The following is a 22,557-nucleotide window of genomic DNA, read 5'->3' as shown; positions in this document are numbered from 1 at the left end:
CTACGCTAATCCCTCTGCCGTTTATTGACAAATCTATTATCCAGCGTTCTTTTGGCAAGTAATGAAATCGCGTATGTTATATTCGGTTTGTTTGACGATGTCACTCTACAGGGTTTTGGTCCTTTCAGAATACATTTTATATTAACTTAAGCGTCGGGAAACGATTACTGGTTTTATATTACAGTAACATGGTGAAAAAGAATTTGAAAGGACGAGGAGACAAGTTGTCTGCCAATGCTCCGCTTGATAATCAATTGGAAGCTGGGAATGTCGCGAAACAGCGCGAAGAGCTTCGTGAAAAACAAAAGAGGAAACGTGAGGAGTCGGAGACAGACGAGGTTCGTATATTAACGAGAATTGAATAATCAAGGTTGCTGATTTTTCCGTTTTAGTTTGTTCCGAATTCATTGTCGTCTAAAATTCTCAACGAATCTCGTAAACAACTTCTGGAAGAAGCAATAGAAGAGAATGGGGATGCTGACTCCTCCACTGCTCGTGTACCGAAGAGGTAATGCAGATTTGTTATCTTAAATCAGACGATTCATTCTAATTTTCAGACAACGCGGAAGTTGGCTCGGAGGTGATGAACAATCGGAGGGGGATGAAGAAGACAATGAGGATGAACAAGAAGAAGACAACGGATTTGAAGATCAAATTATTGTAGTCTCAAATTGAGAAAATATTTAAAAGAATCAATTTTTCAGGAACTCGATCCTCAGGATGAGGCTGATTTGGCAAGATTCCTCAAGAAGGACGCAGCTCAAATGTCGACTCTATATGATATCATTCAAGCAAAAATTGAATCAAAGCAGAACGATGCTGAATTAGCGCTCAGTCAAGTTGATCCTAATGAATTCAACGTAATTCGATGTAGTGTTGCATGTTTGTATGAGTATTTTTACAGATGCGTGATATGGATTCGGAAGTTGTAGAAATGTACGAGCAGATTGGGCAATATATGTCAAAGTACCGAAGTGGAAAAGTTCCGAAAGCGTTCAAAATCATTCCAAAAATGATCAACTGGGAGCAGATTCTTTTGTTAGTAAAACATTTCTAAGTGGTTTTTATTTACAATACGCTAATTTTCAGCCTTACGAAGCCAGAAACTTGGACAGCCGCTGCGATGTATCAAGCTACAAGACTTTTTGCTTCTAATATGAATCCAAAAATGTGCCAGAGGTATGTTCACCTACATCATAGCAAGTGACACTGAAAATGAAGAACATCTTATGACCTTTCAGATTCTACACACTCGTTCTCCTTCCACGTCTTCGCGACGATATTGATGAATTCAAGAAATTGAATTATCACCTTTATCAGGCGCTCTGTAAAGCTATTTACAAGCCATCCGCTTTTTTCAAAGGATTGATTCTTCCATTATTAGAAGTAAGGTTTTTCAAAAAACCATTAAAAATCCAGAATTTCAGTCTGGAACGTGTACACTTCGCGAAGCAGTTATCTTCAGTTCTGTGCTCACTAAAGTTCCTATTCCAATTTTCCATTCGGCCGCAGCCATGCTGAAAGTACGTTGCTATTATTTTCTGCAAATTGGTCACCGCTTATTTTCCAGATTGCTGAGATGGAATACACCGGCGCCAATTCGGTGTTTTTACGCGCTCTCATTGACAAGAAATACGCTCTTCCATACCAAGCAGTTGATGGTGTTGTGAATCATTTCATTCGTCTGAAAACCGATGAGCGAGACATGCCAGTGTTGTGGCACCAGTGCTTGTTAGCGTTATGCCAACGATACAAAAATGATCTGAGCGCTGAGCAGAAGGCTGCGATTCACGAACTGATCAGAGTGAGTTGGTGTTAATGATTTCTTCGTGTGATCAACAGATACAGTGATGTTCAATAAGCAGCTTGAACTTAATCGTGAAACAGTTTATTTAGAGTCATAAGTTGCATATTCCTAGTGTTTCGTTTTCCCGCCTTTCTTCTTTTTTTCCTTTGATGAAGAAGGCGATGACAACATTGCTCCAGAATTACCTCCACTCGGTTGGCATGTTGGCCTCTTCTTGACATTCCGTCTTCCTGTTTTCACGATTGTTTTCTCACGATTCGGATCTGAAGCTGGGCTGACTCCAACTCCACCGAAGATCTTGGCTCGTTCAGCACTGATCCCACCCGATTTACTTGGATTAGTCGTTTCTTTTTTGCCGGTTATGGCAGTCATCATCAACACGACCTGTGACATAGAAGGTCTCAAGTTTGCATTTCTAGTCCAGCATTTCTTCTATAAAAAAAAACGAATTAGAATTTTGAGCACCAAAGATTGCCTTACGATGACATCAGCTAATTGAGATGGTACTTTATCTCCGATTGGCATTCTATAATCATCTTTGGCTACTTTTTGATGTACTTCGACAACTTTGAATTCTGGGTATGGTTGTGTACCATTCTCGATGACTTCCCAACAAAGAATAGAAAATGCGAAGATATCAGTTTGTTGAGTGTAAACGAAAGTGATAAGTGTTTCTGGAGACAACCATCTGATTGGCACTTTTTTGTTTGGATTCATTTGATACTCAGTACCAATTCGAGACATTCCGAAATCCGATACCTTAGCCTAGTAAAAATTGGTTTTTAAGTTCAGTGACATTTTTAACACACCACTCCTTTTCCGTATAACACATTTCTAGCAGCAATGTCTCTATGCATAATGTTTTTACTGTGAATATATGCAATTCCGGCGGCCACTTGAGTAATGATATCTAGTTTTTCTGGCCATGAAACTGAATTCTTCTGTAGATAGCCATCAAGACCACCCCCTGGGACCAATTCCATTACAACAAGTAGCGGTTCATCAACTGCGGCTACTCCATAACATCTGACCACATTTTTATGGTTTAAACCACGCATTATACGAGCCTCTGAAGTAATTTCCTTGATTTGCTCTTTCGTCATTTTTTCAAGTTTTGCCTGTAAAATAATCAATTCTCCGCTTGGAACGTTGCCTGCATACTTACAGTTTTCACTGCACAATCTAAGGTTTCTGATTCTCTCTTGAGCGTACCAAGTTTCACTTCTCCAAAAGCCCCTTCTCCCAACGTCTTCGTCATTGTAACATCTGCATGGTTGAGTTCCCAAGATTGTCGACCTATAGGATTGATCAATACACTGGTTGGAGTTTCCTGAACTTTTATTTCAATTTGAGCATGTAAGACCGATAAGTATTACGTCGTGAAGTCTGTTCTGTTTATGGTGATTGATCAAGTCGATCAGACTATCGAAATTTTCTTTTCCAGTGATCGAAAACTTTCCATCTGAGTTACGAATAACATAATGCATCGCGTCAGCGCTGGGCTCGTTTTGCATTACAGAAAGAATCAAATGTCTCGTTTGCCCTGCTCCAGGTTCTGACATGCGAACTAAGAAATCGCCGTTTTTTTGTAGTAAAAGCTATAAAGTAACTGATAATTTGGGTTATTAGTTAACTTCGCACCTGAACTTCCTCCCGGGGAAGTAATCCATGGAACCATTGCTGTTCGCTTGTCTCCATACTTTTAGTTTTACGACACTGCTGTTCTTGCGGTCCTTTTTTGTTATAAGCTTGACGAATTTGAGAAAAGATAGTAGAGCTACTTTTCTTTAAACTTGAAATGACGTCGGTTTCCTTTGCATCTCCTTGATTTGGTAGCTTTTTCTTTTTTTGATCATGATGGTTCACGTTCTGCTTATTCATACTCACGCGTACAGTTCGAAAATTTCGTAATTTGGAAACTAAATGAATGGAACTGAACAAGTTGGTTCTTAAGTATCCCATTAATATAGAACGTCCGTGTTACGAAAAGTTTACTAGTGTCCATCTTGGGCTGGAACAGGGCGACCATCGTAAATTGTTTTTGAACCACTAATGCGTTTCATATATAAAAATGATAGATTGTTCCCTAAAAAACACGATATCCTTTACAATATTCCAAGTCCTCTCTTTCCCTTTCTCTAATGGTTATATTTCAGTTCCACGGTCACTATCTCATCTCTCCAGAAATTCGTCGAGAACTCGAGTCTAAGGAGACTGAAGATGGGCACATCATCACTTCTGTGGTTGTTGAAGGAAGAAAGACCGATAGTATGGAATTCTGAGTGGGACAGAGCAATATGAGACGCAGAGAACACCAGCTGCTCCGCTCATTTTTCCGCTCTTGCTCAGATCTGCACGTAATCTTATTCTTTCCTCTTTTCCACTTTCGCACAATTCACATTTTCCTTGCTTTCCACCAAACTGTTTGTTTTATTGTTCTTGTTGTTCTGTTATTCTCGCCTTTCAATGAAAATGTTGTTTTTGGCTCAATTCTACTATAGTTCCCACATTTGGTTGTTATCCCAACTTATCCTAAGCAGTCATTCAACCGTTTCAATTTCAAAACAAATGAAACTCCGTTTTTACAGCATCAAAATGATTATCAAATCCATCGGGTTAAATGGAAAAGCGCAATATGCTTTTTGGGTTGTTAGACTTTCCACAAATAGTCATATTTCTTGCGCGACACAGATTCCATCGACAAAACGATTCATTTCAACCAGGTTAAAAAAGAGAAATTCCTTAAGCCACGTATCAGACATTGCTTTCCAGCCCTACCCAGTGTACATCATTAATACCAAGAGCCAGTAGTCTAGTTGCTGCATCACCGCCGAACCTAAAACCGTATCTACAATTAATGCGAGTCGACAAACCAATTGGTGAGATATCGATCGTTCAGCTGTAGTGGAATTATATTATTCAGGAACTTGGCTCCTATATTGGCCGTGTACCTGGAGTATAGCTATGGCAACTCCAGCAGGTCAACTGCCTTCTCTTTATATGCTGACATTGTTTGGAACTGGAGCTTTCCTTATGAGAAGTGCGGGATGTGTCATCAATGATTTGTGGGATAAAGATTTCGATAAAAAAGTTTGAAACAACCTTTTATGATGGAAAAAAAAAGAGATTTTCAGGTGGAGCGTACAAAACTGAGACCATTGGCGTGTGGATCTTTGACAGAAAAACAAGCAGTTGGTCTTCTAGCTGGACTTTTAAGTTCATCACTTGCTATTTTATTGCAATTGAACTGGTTTAGGTAAATGGAAAGATGGTGTACTTTCGTTCTCAAACTGATTAAAATAAGTGTGAGCTTTACAGAGAGTCAGTCCCTCGTTGAATAGTTCTTCATTGAATTAATTCTGATTTAAATTAGTTTGAGAACGAAAGTGCACCGAAAAGATAATACAGAGTTGAGATTAAAAAGTTAATACAATTCTTAGTGTGGCTGTTGGCGCATCATCAATGGCTTTGGTTGTCGGATATCCATTGGCAAAACGATACACTTACTGGCCTCAGTTCATTCTTGGTTAGTTAGTTGGTATTAATTTCAATCAGAAATCGGGAATTCACATCTCTTTCATCTATTGCCACAGATATTTTTTCATTCTTCTTCGAGTATCTCAGTTTCGTTTTGTACGGTTGCAGGTGCCACCCTGAACTGGAGTGTGCTGATAGCATGGGCCGAAATGGGTCATATCAAAGATTTTGGCATATTTTTGCCACTCTACACAGCCACCATCCTGCACACGGTCATCTACGACACTATTTATAGTCATCAGGTAGAGAAATAAAATTAACTGAAATTAATGATTGCGACTGACCGGGCCGGGCCGGGTTTCAGTGCAAAAATATTAAGTTTTTAATTTTTGAACATCTTTAGAATTTTTTTGGGTCGATATTTCACAAGTATGCTGAAATTAACTTGAATCAAAAAGTCAGAAATGTTTAATTCTCGCTTGTTTTTACAGTCCTGAAGTCTAGATTTTTGTATGCACGGGTTACGGTAGGCCTTCAATGTTGTGATTGGTTGTCTGATTTATTGTATGTTGAGAAGAAGACCGTGTTGCGGTGATGGTGGTACAGTTTTGTGGTGGGACTCCAGACAAATGACGATTCAATTTATTTTTTTTTGTTCGGTGTACTGGGAGTATACTGTAGCTTCAAATAGTTTTTTTCACTTTTCTCTTCTCCCTCCTTAACTATTTAATCAAATTATTTTCTCTCATAGTACAGGACTCACGTTCAATTGGGGAGCACTACTCGGATGGGCTGCTTTGAAAGGTGATCTTTCTTCTTCTGCACCGTTTTGGATGTATGCAGCTGCGCTTCAATGGACACTTGTCTACGATACGATTTATGCACACCAGGTGGCCTATTGAGAACTCTTGTTTTGTGATGATGTTTAGTTTCAAAACGATATGATTTACTGTGTTTTCATGGTAAGATACAGTAATTGTTTCGTTGCGAAACGTGTCCGTCTTCATTTATGTATTCCTACCATCCGTAACCCGAAGTGCATGCATCCAGATCTTTTATCCAAAATCATACGATCCTTACAGCAATTTCTCTTAGAATCACTGTTTTCTCACATTCATATCTGTGTAGAACCACAAGGTCCAGTTGAAGACATCTTCCCGTATTAAACCAATTCAGAATCCGGAAATAATGATTTTAGGATAAAGCTGACGACATCATGATTGGTGTTAAATCTACAGCACTTCGTCTCGGAGAAGACACTAAAAAATGGCTCTCTGCTTTTGGAGTTGGAACAGTTGCTTCATTAACAGCATGTGGAATGGCAAGCGACCAAACATGGCCGTATTACGTGGCACTGGCAGCCACAACTGCTCAACTTGGATGGCAAGTAGGAACTGTTGATATTGATAACGGATCTGATTGTTGGGATAAATTCAAATCGAACTCTTGGATGGGAATAATATTATTCTCAGGTATCGTTGCATCGACGTTATTGAAAGAGGTAGGAGAATTAAATGATTCGATTGCATCTAAAAACTGTTTTCTTTTCCAGAATGAAGATTCGAAAGAACTGAAAAACAAACTGAAAGTTAGAGAGGATGAGATGGACGATGTTACTGTCAATTGAATCTCTAAAACGTGATTGTATTTTAATTTTAGCACATTTAGTTGACTCATTTCCATTTTTTTTCTGTGATTCCACGTGTACTCAAGTTCTAACATTGGCGTTTTGAAAAAGATTATAGTATGAATTCAATAAATAATTTATTATTGCACACCAAATCCAAATATGAATGTCAAATTAGGCACCTATTTACATTTTTAAAAAGTCAATGAGAATGTCGAGCCTCTTCTTTATAAAGTGACAGCTCCTGATTCCAATCGTTGCTTTACAATACGAATGACTTGTCGGCATTTCTCAGCTCCACTCTCCGCTTGCCGAGCTTCTTGAATAGTGATTCTGGCAGGAACCAACTTGAAATGATAAGAGGAATCAACGAATTGACAGGTATATTTCAGAAGATTAACACATGAGATTCTCTCTTGGATAAGTCCAGCACGGCACTCTCCCTCTTCGCTGAAATAGAAAATATCAACATTTTTCCGAAAAAATAAATGTGAAAACCTCTTAGTCAAACTAATTTTCTGAAGTAAAGTATCAACTTTATCCCAATGAGAAGCTGATGATTTTCTTTCGCATTCAAGAAGTCTCTGCTCAACTAATTCAGCAAGTTCTCTATCTTTTCCTCCTTTTTGAAGATACGATGGGAATTTCTTTTGGAAGCGGACTCCGATTCCATTGAGACTTTTACGGCATTCTGAAGAAGAAAAAAGGAGAATTCGGGAAGAATCAGATGACATAAAACCTACGTTTCACATCGTAGTCAGCGGCAAACCACAAATGACGATCAACATTAGCATCGACCTAAACAAAGAAAAGTTTGGTTAGAAAGTAGTGAGAGATAATAAAACCTCAGCGTCCAGTGAGGCTTTTTCAGCATGAGCTGGTTTTGGTTGTTCGATTCCATTAGCTTTGTTGAATTCTGTTGCCTTCTTTGCAGATGAATCAGTATCAACGATGGCTGTAGCAACTGCATTGGCCTGGAACATTTAGATTTTAAACTGTTTTCCTCACACATAGTGAGTAAAAAAAGAAAAAGAAAACTTACAGCTGGTCTGATAACTGGTTGAACAACTTGAGCATTTGCTTGAACTGCTCTGACGGGTTGAACAATTTGACTGTTTGATTCAAATGATTGCACTTGTTGCGGTCCACCGTTTTGATGTTGAGGTTGTTGTGGGAGTTGTTGTTGTGGTTGAACTTGTTGAACTGGTTGATGTGGAACTTGTGGCTGCTGGGATTGCTGAGGTTGTTGAGGTTGCTGTGGTTGTTGTGGTTGTTGAACAACTTGTTGTTGTTGTTGTTGTTGTCGGTTGTAGTTGTTATTGTTGTTGTATCCATTGTATTGTTGTTGTTGATTGTTGTTGTTGTTGTTGTATCCATTGTACTGTTGTTGCTGAAATAAATCATTTGAAACTTTGATGAAGGTTACTTCTTTTCTGGAAATTCCAAAATTCTGAATCACCACTACTCATTTGTTTTTCTATATCTCTGGCTTCATTTGTCATCCATTTCTTTCTTTGTTCGATATGTTCCTTTCCGTTATCCAGTTCAATTATCCCCTCTCATCTCCCTCTCTTTTTCCAGGACGTGTTTTAGAATAAAGATGACATTTGATGCAAAACGGCATTGCCACAAGCATAACATCACACCAAAAACCAAATGAATCGAGACACCTTATCCGATTCACAGACTTACCGTACGGCAACATTTTGAGAGATTTATATCATCTTAGATGATTTATTATTTCTTTCGAAATAAGAAATTGATGTTTGAATAATGGCTAGACGGCTAGACGGGTTGGGATAAGAGAGCTTTCTTGAATTTTCTGACCCTAACGTCAGTCAAATAACAAATACAGTAAGAATCACGGTAGATCCACTCATAAAGTTCAAAAGAATTACAAAAAAGCTTCTGTATAAAAAACAGAATATTACATTGTTTCTCAAACACAATCTATTTCAGAAGATAGTGCAATTGTGAAGGTTCATACCTGATTGTAGTACCCATTGTTGTTGTAATATTGATTTCTTTGTTGTTGTTGTTGTGGATATCCATTATATGGTTGGAAGTTATTTTGTTGTTGATATCCTTGTTGAGGAACAAATGCGTATGGACTGAAACATAGAGAGAACTGAACAGTTATTTCAAAGTTTTTAGTCTCAAATGACATGAGTTTTTTTTGAATCGAAACCCACATTTCAACAATCATTCTATCTCTACTTATGATAATGGAAAGAAGTAAAACCTACTAAACTTTTTGGACCATTAACAAATATCTCATAAACAAAAATAATGGGCCTATTCACAAGATAGCAAATGAGGCAAAAAATATTATTTCACTTTTTAAAAACTATCCTGTGAATAGGCCCATAACAGAATAGGCAGACTGGGAGTTATTTGATTTATAAACAAACCTTGGTGGGACAAATGGAGCAGGTGTTGATGGTGGTGGGAATACCAATGGTGGATGAGTTGGGAATGTGAATGGAGCATGAGTTGGAAGAGTGAAAGGAGCCAATGTTGGATGACTAGGAAGGGTAAATGGAGCAACAGTTGGAAGTGTTGGGAATGTGAATGGAGCAGGAGTTACAGCTTGAGGTTGTGGTGCTGCTGGTACGGCATTTGGTAGCTGAGCAGCCACTGGAGCTGGTGGTTTCTGATCTACTGTTTGAACAAAAAGTGGGGCTCCTTGAGCTTGAGCAGCGACTCCAACTGGCTCACCACCAAGTTGAGCAGGTAGATCAAAAATTGTATTTTGGAATGTGTTCTGAGCTAAAACTACAGACGGTAAAAGAGCTAAAAGAAGCCACATCACTGGAATTTTTGAAGCAGAGGAATGAGGGCTTATATTCAGCTTCTTCGTTCGATTCTGGAGAATTGAAGATCTGGATGTTATAGAGACGCAGAGAATTGGTGCGGAACGGGTTTTTCACATTGTATTTCTGAAAATAGTGTTGATAAATGAAGAGACTTAGACATGAGATCGTTTATGTTCCATGTCCAGAAACGCTACCACCAACACCGCCTCCCCCCTCACGACGATTTTTATCTTTTCTTTTCTTTTGTAGGAAATAGAAACGAGGAGAAAATCCGCGCGGATGTATTGCAATAGAAAAGAATAAAAGAGAATCTCAACAGGGTGGTGACATGAAACGATTTATGGGATTGTACTTTACTAACTTTTTTTCAAAAAGATATTATACAACAAGACATTTCATTCAAAGAAAAATACTTCGCGTTTTCAGGATGAATGGGAGATTCCGTTGATACAACAAATTTATCTTTAACAGTTAGTATTTCCAGAATTCAGAATTTGAATCTGACTCTTCAAATACGACTACGAAAGATATGATGGATCTTAAATCTGAAAACAATGAGATTTATTAACCCTTCTTCTCGCGAGAGATGCTGATCTTCAGTGAATTGTCCCGTGAAACGATGATTTTCCAGAGCTGGGGGCAATTTTAGAGTTTTAAATTATTTCCGTCTTTCTTCCGTGTTCGTAAGAGCATAAGAATTTGCAAATTTTTGTTTGAAACTTATTTTTTTGTTGGATTTTAAGTCCTCTGCTGATGTACTGAACCTGGGTCAGTTAGAATTCACATATACTTCATGGTATTCCTATGATTTTAGTGACTATTCTGGTCCACCTCATTATTCGTGTATGAAAAACAGCGAATTCAGTTTTTATTCTCACGTTTTCATCTGGCATCAGCTGCTTCTCCCAACTCGACTAAACAGCGCGCGGTGAGTGAGACCGGAGTGTCGTTGCCAATAAAAAGTTAATCGGAACGGCATTAAAACTTGGCATGGCGCCAATTTTTACTTTTCAATAGAAAAATATCAATTATAGTAATTTGATCTAATTTTTATAAAATCATAGCGGTCTTTTTCAACAGTTTTAAGCTGATTCATTGTCGGTCGAACTTTCTGTTTTCACTCTATGTCGAAATGTATTTTCCACGTTCAGGCTTTTTTCCTGTCCAGGAAACACCTTCAAACATGATTCGAAATCGGGAGAATATGGAGAGGCCAGTCTCGAAAAGAGGTAAGTGCTTACTTTTTCCTTCAAAAAGCTTTGCTTGATAGTTGTATACATATCAACAAATATACAACAAGTTGCTGTAATCGTCCCTTTCATCTTCTAGTTTTGAGAATACTGTAGATTCAATTTTTCAGTTATTGTAAAAGTTTTGTTCGTAAGTTTCAGAATTGTTAACTACTGGATTTTGCGAAAATGAGAAAAATATACGCCACTTGTTGTGAAAAAATTTTCGATTTGAAAGAACTGAAAATTATTTACAGGGGTCATTTCTCTTCTCTCCAAAATGCCGCTTGGGTACGTACTCAACAGCTGCTCGTGTGCTTATATCGACAATCTTCTGGCTCATAGTAGTGTTCATCGTGCGAAACCACATTCGTTCATGATACAGGTCAGTGATATTCGGATAAAACAATCTCAGTATCTTGCTTGAGCACGGCTCAAGAGGCAGTAGCAGGTTATTATTCAGCATCAAACAGTCTTTAAAACTCAAATCTCTCTGAAAATATGTTTAACATCATAGCTTCAATGGATGCAAATGATATTTACTTGAAGATTTCAAAAAATGTATTTCACCCATTCCCGATATTAGAAAATTATATGTGTTTTCAGTCGATTGGAAAGGCAGTTGTTCAAAAATTTATAATTCCAGCGCCTTGTAGTCATTTGTGGTCGTTCGTCACCGGCAGTGGCCAATCATGCAGCTAACATCATTCTCTCCGCTTTCAATTTCTGTCAAATAGATGCTCCAGCGAAGAAATTTCTCGATGAAGAAGCAGCTCTTAGTCTGTTTCATACGGTTCGTTCTTTGTTTTAATAAATAATTTTATGGCTTTAATTCGGAAAATTGATTAAAAAAAGAAGGATTGAGAACATTTTTATGTACTCCAGAAAAATTAAACAATCACTGCAGATACTTTCCTACGCAACTGTAACACAAGAAGCTCGAAGTGTTATGGAGATTCGCGGAGCTCAGCGACTCACTGCAGCTCTTTGTGATTTGATTGCTGCTTATACAAAAATTATGGACGATATGGAAGCGAGTAAAACTTTGACACATTTGTGTAAAAAGGTGAGCTGTCGAAAAATGTAGAACTCGTTCCTAAGTAGGGGTTGTGTTTCTTTAGAGAAGTCTTCTTTCTATAATCCACGAACGAATTTCAAAACTCTTATCTCAATCGTTTTCTTCAATCCACGTTCAGTTTTTGTTTCATTCTTCGTTTTCTTTTTCCTCTCCTCCACACTCTTTCCATTTCTTGAATACACATATGATTCTTCGAGTGGAAATACAAATAATCACTTCTCGCCGACACCGAGTAATAGAAAGACGCAGGCGATGATAGGAAAAAAGATGCTGTAATATAAGCATTTGATCGTCCTGGTCGCAGAAAGAAAAGAAAAACTGAAGAAGAAGAAAGAGAAGAAGCTGATGGACTTTTGGATGCACGACCCTCTCTCTCTGGTAGTTTACGGGAAGATAAAGAGCAATAGATTAAAAGAGGCACAGATATGTAGAGAAAGTCCACGGGAAGAGAACTCTCTTGAGAAGATACACATTATATGAATGTCTGTTTCATAGAGTCTAGCCCTGCTGGTCAATTGGTAGATGTCTACTGACCAGAGACTAGTCTTGGAAGATCAGACCGTTTCATGAACACATTTATACAGCAACCATACTCCACCAACTTGAAAATTGAAAAAGAAATTGAAGAATTCTGAGTGTAGTAGGCTATAAAAATTAAATAAACTGTGAGATTGTCTATCAAACGATCAATTACATCTTGATGCTCTTTTTTGTTTTGGTCTTTCAAATATAAGTATTTTATCAGCATTTCAGATGAAAATTAAAGTTTTCTTAATGTCTTCTACGGCAGAATGCTGTCATCAAACTATTACACTTAGTCACCCTCTCACGTCTTCTGCTTTGCGTTTCTTCCTTTATTCTTCTCTTCTTCTATAGTTTCCTGTTTTAGATACTGTTCTCCTACACAATATATCTCCATAGCTGTATTCTGAATAACTTTTTATAGCTCGCCACCGTATACGATCCTCTGGTGGTTCTTCCCTTCATCAGCAAGCTCGCCAAGAGCAGGCGTCTTCGTCACTATCTCCAACCCTTGTTTCTGGGACACTGTGAATACACATCTGACACGTGGGGTATGGTTATCTTTTCATAAACCTCTAGCTCAAAAAAGTTCTGATCCAGTTTCCAAATAAATTTTTTAGGTGTATCTCCGGAAAGTGCTGAGATTTACAATCACATTTCACGTGGAAACTTCAGCACTCAAACTTTGATCGAAATAGTTCAAACTTTTCTGGAGAAGGAAGTGAAAGAAGTTATAATCAGTTCATCGACTGATCCTATCAAACTAGTTCAGTACTTGATCTCTGTAATAACTTAAAGGAGCATACTCGCATGTACTTTATTTTATTATAGTGTTCGAATCAAAACAACGCGGAAATAGTTCAAGCACTTGCCTTCATGCTTTACTCCAATACGAAGCTAATTCCAAATGGTACTGGTGGAAACATAGATATGGATGTTCAATCAGCGGATACAATCACCACTGCAAGACTTGGAGATGCGAAATTCACGCAACCGGTCAAGGATGCTTTATTCAATTCTGGACGAGATGCTCTGCGGAGACGATTAGAGATATATGGTCCAACTCTGCTCAGCTCAGTTGAACTATTTGTTGAAGAGTTAAAACAAGCGCCCATACAGAGAAGTGAGTGATGTTGTACAAAATAGAAGTAGATTTAAATTTACAGGACTCATTACAAATTCTTCAATAGCCAATGCTATAATCTTCATGAACCAGTGTAATTACGACTTGGAAGTAGGGATCGACAAGGGACGATTGTTAGTTTATTTTCTATTCGTGAAAAATTGTATTTAAGGATCCCTAATAAACACAATTTCAGCGAAACACCGCCATATTACACAGGAGGGGCAAACTTCATCATTGGTTTAACCAAATATATTGAAGAAAAACAAATCGCTACTGAAAATGACGATGAAGCATACGATTGGTATCCAGATATTAACTGGATTGAAGTTATTAAAGAGCTGGATACTGAAGAAATTTTAATCTGTCGTCGCACGTTGATTCTCTTCTCTGAAATCTTCCCGATCATGTTCCAAAATGACCCTCAAGGCTTCCCTGTTTCATTTTTCTACACACCATGGAAAAATTGGGAACGTCAACTCCATTTATATGATCACATGATTGAGCATTCGGACGTTTGGAATCTTTCTATGTATCCACACACAAAAGTGCTTTCTCCAGAGCTTAATTTGAAGACAATACCCGATGACACGCCGGCGGCTGTTCAGCTGTGGAACTGTCAAGAATTCAGTAACCTTCTACTCACAATCGGCAATTTACAACCTCAAATGCTTCCAACGATCCGACAGTTTTTTTCTTTCGGGGTTATGCAATCTGGAGATGTTTCTACTTTAGCATTGATTCTGTCGCAAACCCAATGGACTCCAATTCGTCAAGAGTTGGTCCGGCATTTCTTGCCTCAGTTCATTCTTAAAAGCCCTAATGTCACACCAATTCTGAATTTGGCATGGAATGACGTGAGTATAAAAGTTCTTCCATAATATAACAAATATGAATTACATAATTAGGAACAATTCTCTAGTTGAGTTATTTTTCTACCTCCGAAGAATCACTTTGGGATTTGACAATTGGTGTGGGATGTGGTGCACCTTTTTAGAAACTTCCCTAATCCAAATTTTAGACTAGATGTATTAATGATTTTATGAGGAATTCAACAATTAAAACTTTTTTCAGCCGAGTTTATCGAAGCACATGCGTCAACACGTCATTTGGTGCCTGACTGCTATGTATACTTCTGATAATTCACAATTGGCTAAAATCCTCGACGTAGCCCACGACATCAAACCAACTGGGCTCTCTGAGCTGTTGAACCAACCGGCAAAAAATCTTCCCTTCATGGTAGATCTCGCATGTCTTGCTTCGAAGCGGGATTATTTGAATTTGGAAAAATGGATCGAAGACAAAGAGAAAACTCATGGCGAGGCGATGACTGTTGCAGTGTTACAGTACATTCACAAGAAATACCAACAATCACAGATGGTGGCAGCTGTAGTTCCGAAACCGAAGACAGCAACCCCTGGTGTTCCATCGGACCCTCTCCACGTGCTCATTCCGTTTGTTATCAAAAAAGCAAGGAAGCCTCATCGGCAACAATTCCCTTTACTCTTCCAGGTTATCATTATTTTATCGGGGAAAATATTAAAAGCGATACAAATGACGAAAATAACGGCATTTAAGTTTGCTTGTCATCCTTTATTCCCATTTTAGCTCACATTTCTCTATTTGGTTATCAAAACTTAGCCAGTCTGGGAAAAAATAAACTAGGAAAATAGAAATTTATCTCTTCTGTTTCGTTTTTGAAAAAAATCTTCGTTTTGAATTTTTATACAATTTTTCCGCTGAGTATAAGAACAGATCTTGCTCCATAATAATTTGAAGGTTTCATTTTTGTTTCTAGGAGATAAATCAGCGAAAATCTGCTTTAAATTGCAGTCGAATGCGGAGAAGTTTTGAAATGAACGTCCAACAGGGCGACGCGTAGCGGTCGCGTCGCGGCCGTTTCATCCCTCTTTTTTTGTTTGGGCTTGCCTTCTCACATCGGTTCGATGTTTTCTCACGATTTCTTCGATTTTTCTGCATATTTCAAGTTTTCTGACAAGGATTTCGCTTAGGTTTTTGTTTTAAAATTTTATGAACGTATTATCACAGCTCTAAATTAGTTTTGATAATTTGAAGTAATGTTTGTCACTCGTGCTGTGAAATCGATAAGCAACAGATTTTTGTTCTCTTCGAAATAATCTGATGAGGATCCTGAACACATTTTTTTGTTGATTCTTGATAAAATATATTGTGTAACGTTGGAAAATTTCTATATGAGACCTTTGTATATTCACTACATTTTTCTGTTTTCAGGTAATGAAAGAGAACTCGGGTAGAAGTTCGTCAGTTTCATCTGGCGGGCATCAAAATGTACAGCAAGCAAGTGGTTCACAGCCATCACAGCAGTATGCCAGCGGCGCCGGACTACCATCATCCAGTGCCGTTTCTCAACAGCAACCACCACAACAAGCTTCTATGCAACAACAAATTTCACAACAGGCTATTGTCTCGTCATCTGCACCATCACAGCATCAAATTCACAGTCAGCAGCAACCTGTTCCGGGACCAATTCAACGACCGGCACAATATCCGCCTCAGTCGATGTTTCCACCACAACCCCAGGCTCAGCAACATCCGCACATGATGGTAATGTTTGACAACTGAATTGCTTTTGTAAGTTTAAAACAATTTTTGATTTAGGCTCAACCCCCGCCAAGTGCTTCACAAAATGCTCAACCTGGAATGAACTTGCTGATGAATATGGGGCAGTTTTCCAGCGGTAACAACCGAGACCTGCTCAAAGTCGTTCAGCCGGCTCCACCCCCACCTTCATCGATGTCTCCATCATCACAAATGATGCGTTCATTGATACCTCCTCTTGCTCAACGACAGGTAAGCGGAAGACCGGGGTTTGATTTTGTCCCTCTCTTTGTCGAAAATTGCTGACATCCTGAGAGAGTTCAGACAAACCATACATGTTTTTAAAGAGAGATATTGGAACAATTTTAAATTTCTCAATTCGATTTTTTAGAATTCAAATCCCGGTTGGCACGCTGCACCAACAACACCACTGCAGAGACCATCTGGACCACCTACTCCTCAACAGCAGATCGATTTCCGGTCACAAATTCAAGACTTCGTACCACAAGGCCAGCATCAACTTCAACGAAGCGGTAGCGTCAGTGGAAGAAGTGGAGGAAGTGGTGGGCAGAAGACTGGTGTTTCAAGCTCCGGGTTCTCAGTTGGAGCTCCGATTGCTGGTAGCGCAGCTGCGGTTGCTGCAGCTACTGCACAGCAAACCAGCATGGACGATTTCTCATCAATGACGTTTGCTGAGGACATCCAGGAAGAGGCAAACTCGTACTTCGAAAAAATTTACAGTGTGAATAATGCAATGTCTGTAGATACGCTGATTGATTTGCTCAAAAAATTCAAGGCGGGTAATGATCGTCGAGAACGGTTTGTACTCGCTTGTGTGGTCAAGAACCTATTCGAGGAGTACCGATTTTTCCATGAGTATCCAGAAAGAGAACTGCGAACTACTGCTGCCGTGTATGGAGGAATAATACGAGAAGATATCATCACGAATGTACAATTTGCAACTGCTGTTCGCAAAGTTATTGAGAGTTTGAGTGCAGACTCAAATACCATGCTCTGGACTTTTGGAATCGTTGCACTACAACACTGTAGAAGCAAGTTGTGTGCTTATCCTAAGGTAATTTTGATAAAATTGAAAGCCTAACAAAAACGGAGCCATAGCATTTCCACAGTGAGTTTTTTTTTTAGGTATGCTCGATGATAGTGAACAGTGACAACTTTTCCAAGTTCCCTCAGCTACTGAAGGATTATGTTATTGCCGGCGTTAAAGGAGAGCTCCCACCCGAAGGTGGTCGTCATACACCTGTCGGAACACATTCACCGTCTGCCTCATCGACACCAACACCAGCCACCGTCCCCACCAACTGGGGAGCTGTTGCGCGCGCTTCCTCAACCGACCCGAAAAATCAAGTTCCCGCAAATCGAACAGGCAACGTTCTTTCATACACAAATGTGGATACACTTGTTATGGCGACGAACAAGGATGGAGCAGAGATTGCACAACCAGCTGAAGCAATAGTTGATAAAATTTCCTTTTTGTTCAACAATTTGTCAACGACGAATTTGGTCCAGAAGAAGGATGAGGTCCTTGAAATGATAATTGAGCATGGAGAAGGTTTCACACGATGGCTCTCTCAATACATTGTCATGAAAAGAGTTTCAATCGAACAGAACTTCCAACCACTCTATAATCAGTTTGTTACTGCTATTGATAATCCATACCTTGATCAATGCATCAAGCGAGAGACCTTCCGTAATATTCGCATCCTTCTACGGACCGATAAGAAGACCACCGTCGCGTCTAACTACAGTGACAGACAGCTTTTGAAAAATCTCGGAAGTTGGCTTGGAGCTATTACGATCGCAAGAAATAAACCGATTCTACTCAACGATTTGGATTTGAAGAGTTTACTTCTTGAAGCGTACTACAAAGGACAGGCGGAATTATTGTTCGTGGTTCCATTCATTTCGAAAATTCTGACAGCCTGTTCTAAAACGACCTTGTTTACGCCTACATGTGCTTGGATTCGAAGTATTTTGAAAGTTTTAGCCGAACTGCACAATGAGCCCGATCTCAAGATTAATTTGAAATTTGAGATAGAGGTTTTATGCAAAGAATTAAACGTGGATCTCAGTCAGCTACCTTTGGATGGAATTCTCAAAGATACAGAGAAGTTGGTTCGTGTACCTCAACAACTTTGTGAAGTGAAAGTACTCGGACGACCCGAAGCAGCAAGCCCCGTTCAATCACAAATTCGCTTGTCCAACTCAGCTGAACAACTCGCTGGAATGGCACCGGCAATCCCTGATCAAGCTAAACCAGCTACCCCACAACCAACGGAAGCAGAACTTCAGGCTGGTGCCGGTGGATCTGGATCGCAAGGGGCAGAAGCTCAAGTGGTTCCCAACGTGACTCATTTCGCTTATCACGATATAAATGTTTTGACTTACGATGGACTCATTCCACATGTCAAGATTGTCTCCCATCTACCATTGTTCCAGTTGCATCCACATGCCAAGCACTTAGTCCGGCCTGCTATGATTCATGCAATCAAAGAGTTGATTGGACCTGTTACCGAACGAGCATTGAAAATCGCGATGACAGTGACTGAATCGTTGGTTCGCAAAGATTTTGCCCTAGACCCTGAAGAACAGAACTTGCGAGCAGCTTCGTTTCATATGGTAAATAATATTTTTTACTTTTGTATCCAAAATTACTTAAACGCTTCATGGTTATCATGAATCCAGTGTACAAAACGTTTAATTTTAATTTTCAGATGCGAGCAATGACAGCTGGTATGGCAATGATTACTTGCCGCGACCCACTTGCAAGTACGATGCATGCTAACTTAGCCCAGGCGTTCTCTTCATCTCTCCGCTCTTCTGCTGGAACTCCGGAATTGAAACAAATGATCGAAGAGGCTTCGTCAACAATTACCCAAGATAATGTCGAACTGTCCACCAATTTCATCGTCAAAACAGCATGCGAGAAAGCAACTCAAGAAATCGAAAAACGCCTCGAAGGTGATTATCAGAAGCGAATTGCAGTAAAGAACGAGCAAGGAATATACCGAGATGAGGCTGCCGCTGCGATTCATGCTCAACTTCCAAAAGCAATTGCTACGCATCCTGGACCCACTGATAAAGCTTTGATGAGCATTTACGATCAGTTCAGCAGTAGAATCTGTGGTTTTAAGGCAAATGCAGGTGACGAACTTCTGAGCACAGAGCCAGGAAACGGATCGATTACACCAGTTCCAACGCAAAGCAAGGAAATGGAGCTTGTATGCCAACAACTTCACATCATTATTAAGGAAGTCGATCAAACAACTCAAGCTCAACCCCATATCAACAACGCTGCCTTCCAGACAGTATGCTTGATGCGAGAAATGATGAAACAAATAACTGTCTCCAAAGATGGCAACCAGTTGTTGCAACTTGTTTCGAGAAGTACAGAACACCTGTTGCATGCGTACAGACTTGAAGGAGCACCATCCAAAAACTTGCTCGATGTTGAATGGGCTCGTCGACTTCGTGACTTGTTTATTGGATTAATGCGCCTTCTCCAGAATTATTTTCCATTAGTCGAACTCTCTCGTCGAATCACAACAGCCATCATGCAAATTCGTTCGGACTATAAGTGGAACCTTGAGGGAATCGAAATTCTTTTCAAACAAAACTTGCTTCAGTCAGTTCTCTGGGATCAGCATTTGGCTGGAAGCATGGACAATGGTGGAAATATGGAAGCAGTTTGTTTCGCCCAAAAATTTGTTCGAAGCATTGGGGGCGGCGATATGAACCGTATTCAATTCTTGAAAGATCGATTCCCATTGACATGTGATCAACTCACAAAGCTTCACCAGCTTCAATCGGCTACTCGAACAGAAGGAATCAATAACGGTATCAATTCCGGTGCGGTCCATCCTGGACATCAGCAACAGCAACCTCCAGTTGCCTTACCAATGGATGCAGCTCCCATGCCACAAGCATCTGCCGAAGCAATGGCTCAAAGAGGATATGACGATCACGAAATGACAGCTAAAGTGGAGGTTATCATGCGAGAATGGATCGGACTTTGCTATTCGCCGACTGGACAACGAAGCCCTCAAGAATCGCTCGCGCAAATGATTCAGTTGATGCACGAACATGGAGTTCTAGCCACTGATGACAAGATCACACAGTTCTTCCGGCTATGTGTTGAAAATTGCGTTGACATTTCTGTGAGAGTCATGAAATCGGAGCAAATGACTAATGGAATGCCAACAACAATGATCAGACATCGATGTTATTACACTTTGGATGCGTTCGTAAAATTGATGGCTCTAATGATTAGACATTCGGACAACGGGCAGTCACAAAACAAGATCAATTTGTTGAAAAAAGTGAGTTATAATTTTCGGATTTTGATGATTATTATATGAAATGATTGCAGCTTCTGAACATTATTGTTGGCGTATTACACATGGATCACGAAATTCGAAAACAAGATTTCAACGCGATGCCTTATCATCGTATTCTTATCAGTTTGTTCAACGAAATCACTGGTCCAGATCCTTTAAAATTGCTCGAACCCATAGCCTGGAGCATTTTGGAAGCTTTCGGACAAACATTCTTTGCACTTCAACCACGTAGAATGCCTGGATTCGCATTTGCCTGGCTCGACATAGTTGGACATCGTAATGTAATTGGACGTCTTCTGGCCAACACGGGAATTGCTGAAACCGTTGATTCAGTTAAAACGGCTGCAACATACACACAATTGATTATTTCTCATTTGAAGTTTTTGGCTCCTTTCCTCCGAAATATACAACTTCCGAAGTCCATAGCCATACTTTACAAGGGAACTCTTCGTGTTCTTCTCGTCATCCTTCATGATTTCCCAGAGCTCCTGTGTGAATTCCACTATGTCATCTGTGACACTATTCCTCCAAACTGTGTGCAACTGCGTAATCTAATACTATCGGCGTATCCACACCCAATGCGTCTTCCTGATCCATTCGCACTGAACTTCAAACAAGTTGACACGATTCCAGAGATGGCTGTTGAACCTAAATCAAACTTGAACATGGCTACAATCATTCCGGATAATATTCGAGTTCCATTGGATGAATATTTATCCAATCGTACGCCAGTCGATTTCCTCCCGAATCTGCCGACTCTGTTGCAAACTCAAAATCAAGCTGGTACCAAGTACAACACAACTGTCATGAATGCGCTTGTCTTGTACGTTGGAATTCGAGCAATCGAAAACTTGCATTTGAAACGTCAACGCATTTCTACACTGACCATAGCACATACTTCATTCATGGACATTTTCCAGAATTTGGCGATTCAGCTGGATACTGAAGGTGAGCATTTTTCTTAATTTATGAATAGTGAAATTTTCAAAAGTTGTCCAGATAGTGTTTTTTGACTTTCTATATTTATTTCAGGAAGGTACTTGCTGTTCAACGGAATTGCCAACCAACTGCGTTACCCGAATGCTCACACTCACTACTTCAGCTGTGTCTTTTTATACCTATTCAAAAACTCTACAAACGACACCATTCAGGAACAAATAACGCGTATTCTTTTTGAACGTCTTGTCGCCCTCCGACCACATCCCTGGGGACTTTTGATCACATTCATTGAGCTCATCAAGAATCCAACGTATAACTTCTGGCGTTACGAGTTCACCAGTTGCGCTCCTGAAATTCAAAGGTTCGTTGGATTCTTCTTTTTTTTGTTGAAGATTTGCATCAGTATTTTAATTATTGATTAAAACCTCTATTTCTCAGATTGTTCCAAAACGTGGCTAACACATGTGTGCCACCTCAAGGATCTCAAATTCCGCAAGCACAATCGGAAGGTGCAATGCTCGGAAATTCTATGGGAGCTAACCAAAATCCATCTTCCAATTAATTTGATTCTTCTCAGATCTTTCTATCCTTGATCTTTGAACATTCTTCTCATCTCATTTGTGTTGTATTGATTAGTTTCTTATGTCGAAATACGGGATGTTATTTTTTCATGTTCCGTTTCTCTCTCCTCGCCTGCTCTCCCAATCATCAAAAACGGGGCTTTCACAAACTCAACCACAAAATGGTAGCAGCATCCTTTCCTCATTGGTTCTTTTTTGCAATTTTTGTAGCTTCTTTCCATTCCCCTGTCGCATTCTCAATTTTATTTTTGTTTTATTAATATATATATACACATATACATACATCCACACTAGAATCTCTTCTGCTTTTTTCTCCTTTACTCTCTTCATGCACTTTAGAGCACAATTACGAAGATTATTGAAATTATACCGGTTATTATTCCAAGAGAAGTTGGTGGACTTTTTTCTGGAATCATTCCA

General features: G+C 39.4%; 6 protein-coding genes across 6 annotated transcripts; 4 read left to right on the top strand and 2 right to left on the bottom strand.

Annotated features, from left to right (window-relative positions):
- Positions 1-188: 188 nt before the first annotated feature.
- Positions 189-4,089, top strand: GCK72_009952 (uncharacterized protein; the record flags this gene model as incomplete). The annotated part of the gene is made up of 10 exons (XM_053727615.1): positions 189-338; positions 393-508; positions 558-660; positions 705-860; positions 905-1,038; positions 1,090-1,179; positions 1,242-1,391; positions 1,466-1,523; positions 1,571-1,804; positions 3,964-4,089. The coding sequence occupies 10 exons, from the start codon at positions 189-191 to the stop codon at positions 4,087-4,089; spliced, it is 1,317 nt and encodes a 438-aa protein (XP_053587192.1).
- Positions 1,916-3,688, bottom strand: GCK72_009953 (uncharacterized protein; the record flags this gene model as incomplete). Its single annotated transcript, XM_053727616.1, has 6 exons — positions 1,916-2,239; positions 2,288-2,566; positions 2,617-2,925; positions 2,973-3,137; positions 3,184-3,405; positions 3,449-3,688. 6 exons carry the CDS (start codon positions 3,686-3,688, stop codon positions 1,916-1,918), a joined length of 1,539 nt encoding a protein of 512 aa, XP_053587193.1.
- Positions 4,090-4,402: 313 nt separating the features above from the next.
- GCK72_009951 (uncharacterized protein) lies at positions 4,403-6,911 on the top strand (the record flags this gene model as incomplete). Its single annotated transcript, XM_053727614.1, has 8 exons — positions 4,403-4,530; positions 4,580-4,686; positions 4,731-4,897; positions 4,942-5,063; positions 5,248-5,333; positions 6,041-6,174; positions 6,483-6,785; positions 6,837-6,911. 8 exons carry the CDS (start codon positions 4,403-4,405, stop codon positions 6,909-6,911), a joined length of 1,122 nt encoding a protein of 373 aa, XP_053587191.1.
- A 227-nt stretch (positions 6,912-7,138) lies between these two features.
- GCK72_009950 (uncharacterized protein) lies at positions 7,139-9,720 on the bottom strand (the record flags this gene model as incomplete). The annotated part of the gene is made up of 7 exons (XM_003105973.2): positions 7,139-7,361; positions 7,410-7,602; positions 7,655-7,709; positions 7,757-7,885; positions 7,954-8,301; positions 8,899-9,022; positions 9,323-9,720. The coding sequence occupies 7 exons, from the start codon at positions 9,718-9,720 to the stop codon at positions 7,139-7,141; spliced, it is 1,470 nt and encodes a 489-aa protein (XP_003106021.2).
- A 1,127-nt stretch (positions 9,721-10,847) lies between these two features.
- Positions 10,848-11,767, top strand: GCK72_009949 (uncharacterized protein; the record flags this gene model as incomplete). The annotated part of the gene is made up of 3 exons (XM_053727613.1): positions 10,848-10,956; positions 11,214-11,341; positions 11,603-11,767. Coding segments are annotated over 3 exons (402 nt in total), but the record flags the coding sequence as incomplete, so codon positions are not given.
- On the top strand, positions 11,237-22,118 carry GCK72_009948 (uncharacterized protein; the record flags this gene model as incomplete). Its single annotated transcript, XM_003105883.2, has 17 exons — positions 11,237-11,341; positions 11,603-11,749; positions 11,864-12,022; positions 12,981-13,107; positions 13,177-13,340; positions 13,388-13,679; positions 13,723-13,813; positions 13,876-14,536; positions 14,754-15,191; positions 15,933-16,265; positions 16,320-16,511; positions 16,651-17,334; positions 17,406-18,899; positions 18,995-20,599; positions 20,650-21,565; positions 21,650-21,917; positions 21,995-22,118. 17 exons carry the CDS (start codon positions 11,237-11,239, stop codon positions 22,116-22,118), a joined length of 7,800 nt encoding a protein of 2,599 aa, XP_003105931.2.
- Between the last annotated feature and the right edge of the window lie 439 nt (positions 22,119-22,557).

The sequence above is a fragment of the Caenorhabditis remanei genome, chromosome III (genome assembly GCF_010183535.1).
Source record: "Caenorhabditis remanei strain PX506 chromosome III, whole genome shotgun sequence".
In the NCBI taxonomy this organism is placed as follows: domain Eukaryota; kingdom Metazoa; phylum Nematoda; class Chromadorea; order Rhabditida; family Rhabditidae; genus Caenorhabditis; species Caenorhabditis remanei.
Note: the sequence above shows the minus strand (reverse complement) of the source record. Positions and strands in the feature narration are given on the sequence as shown.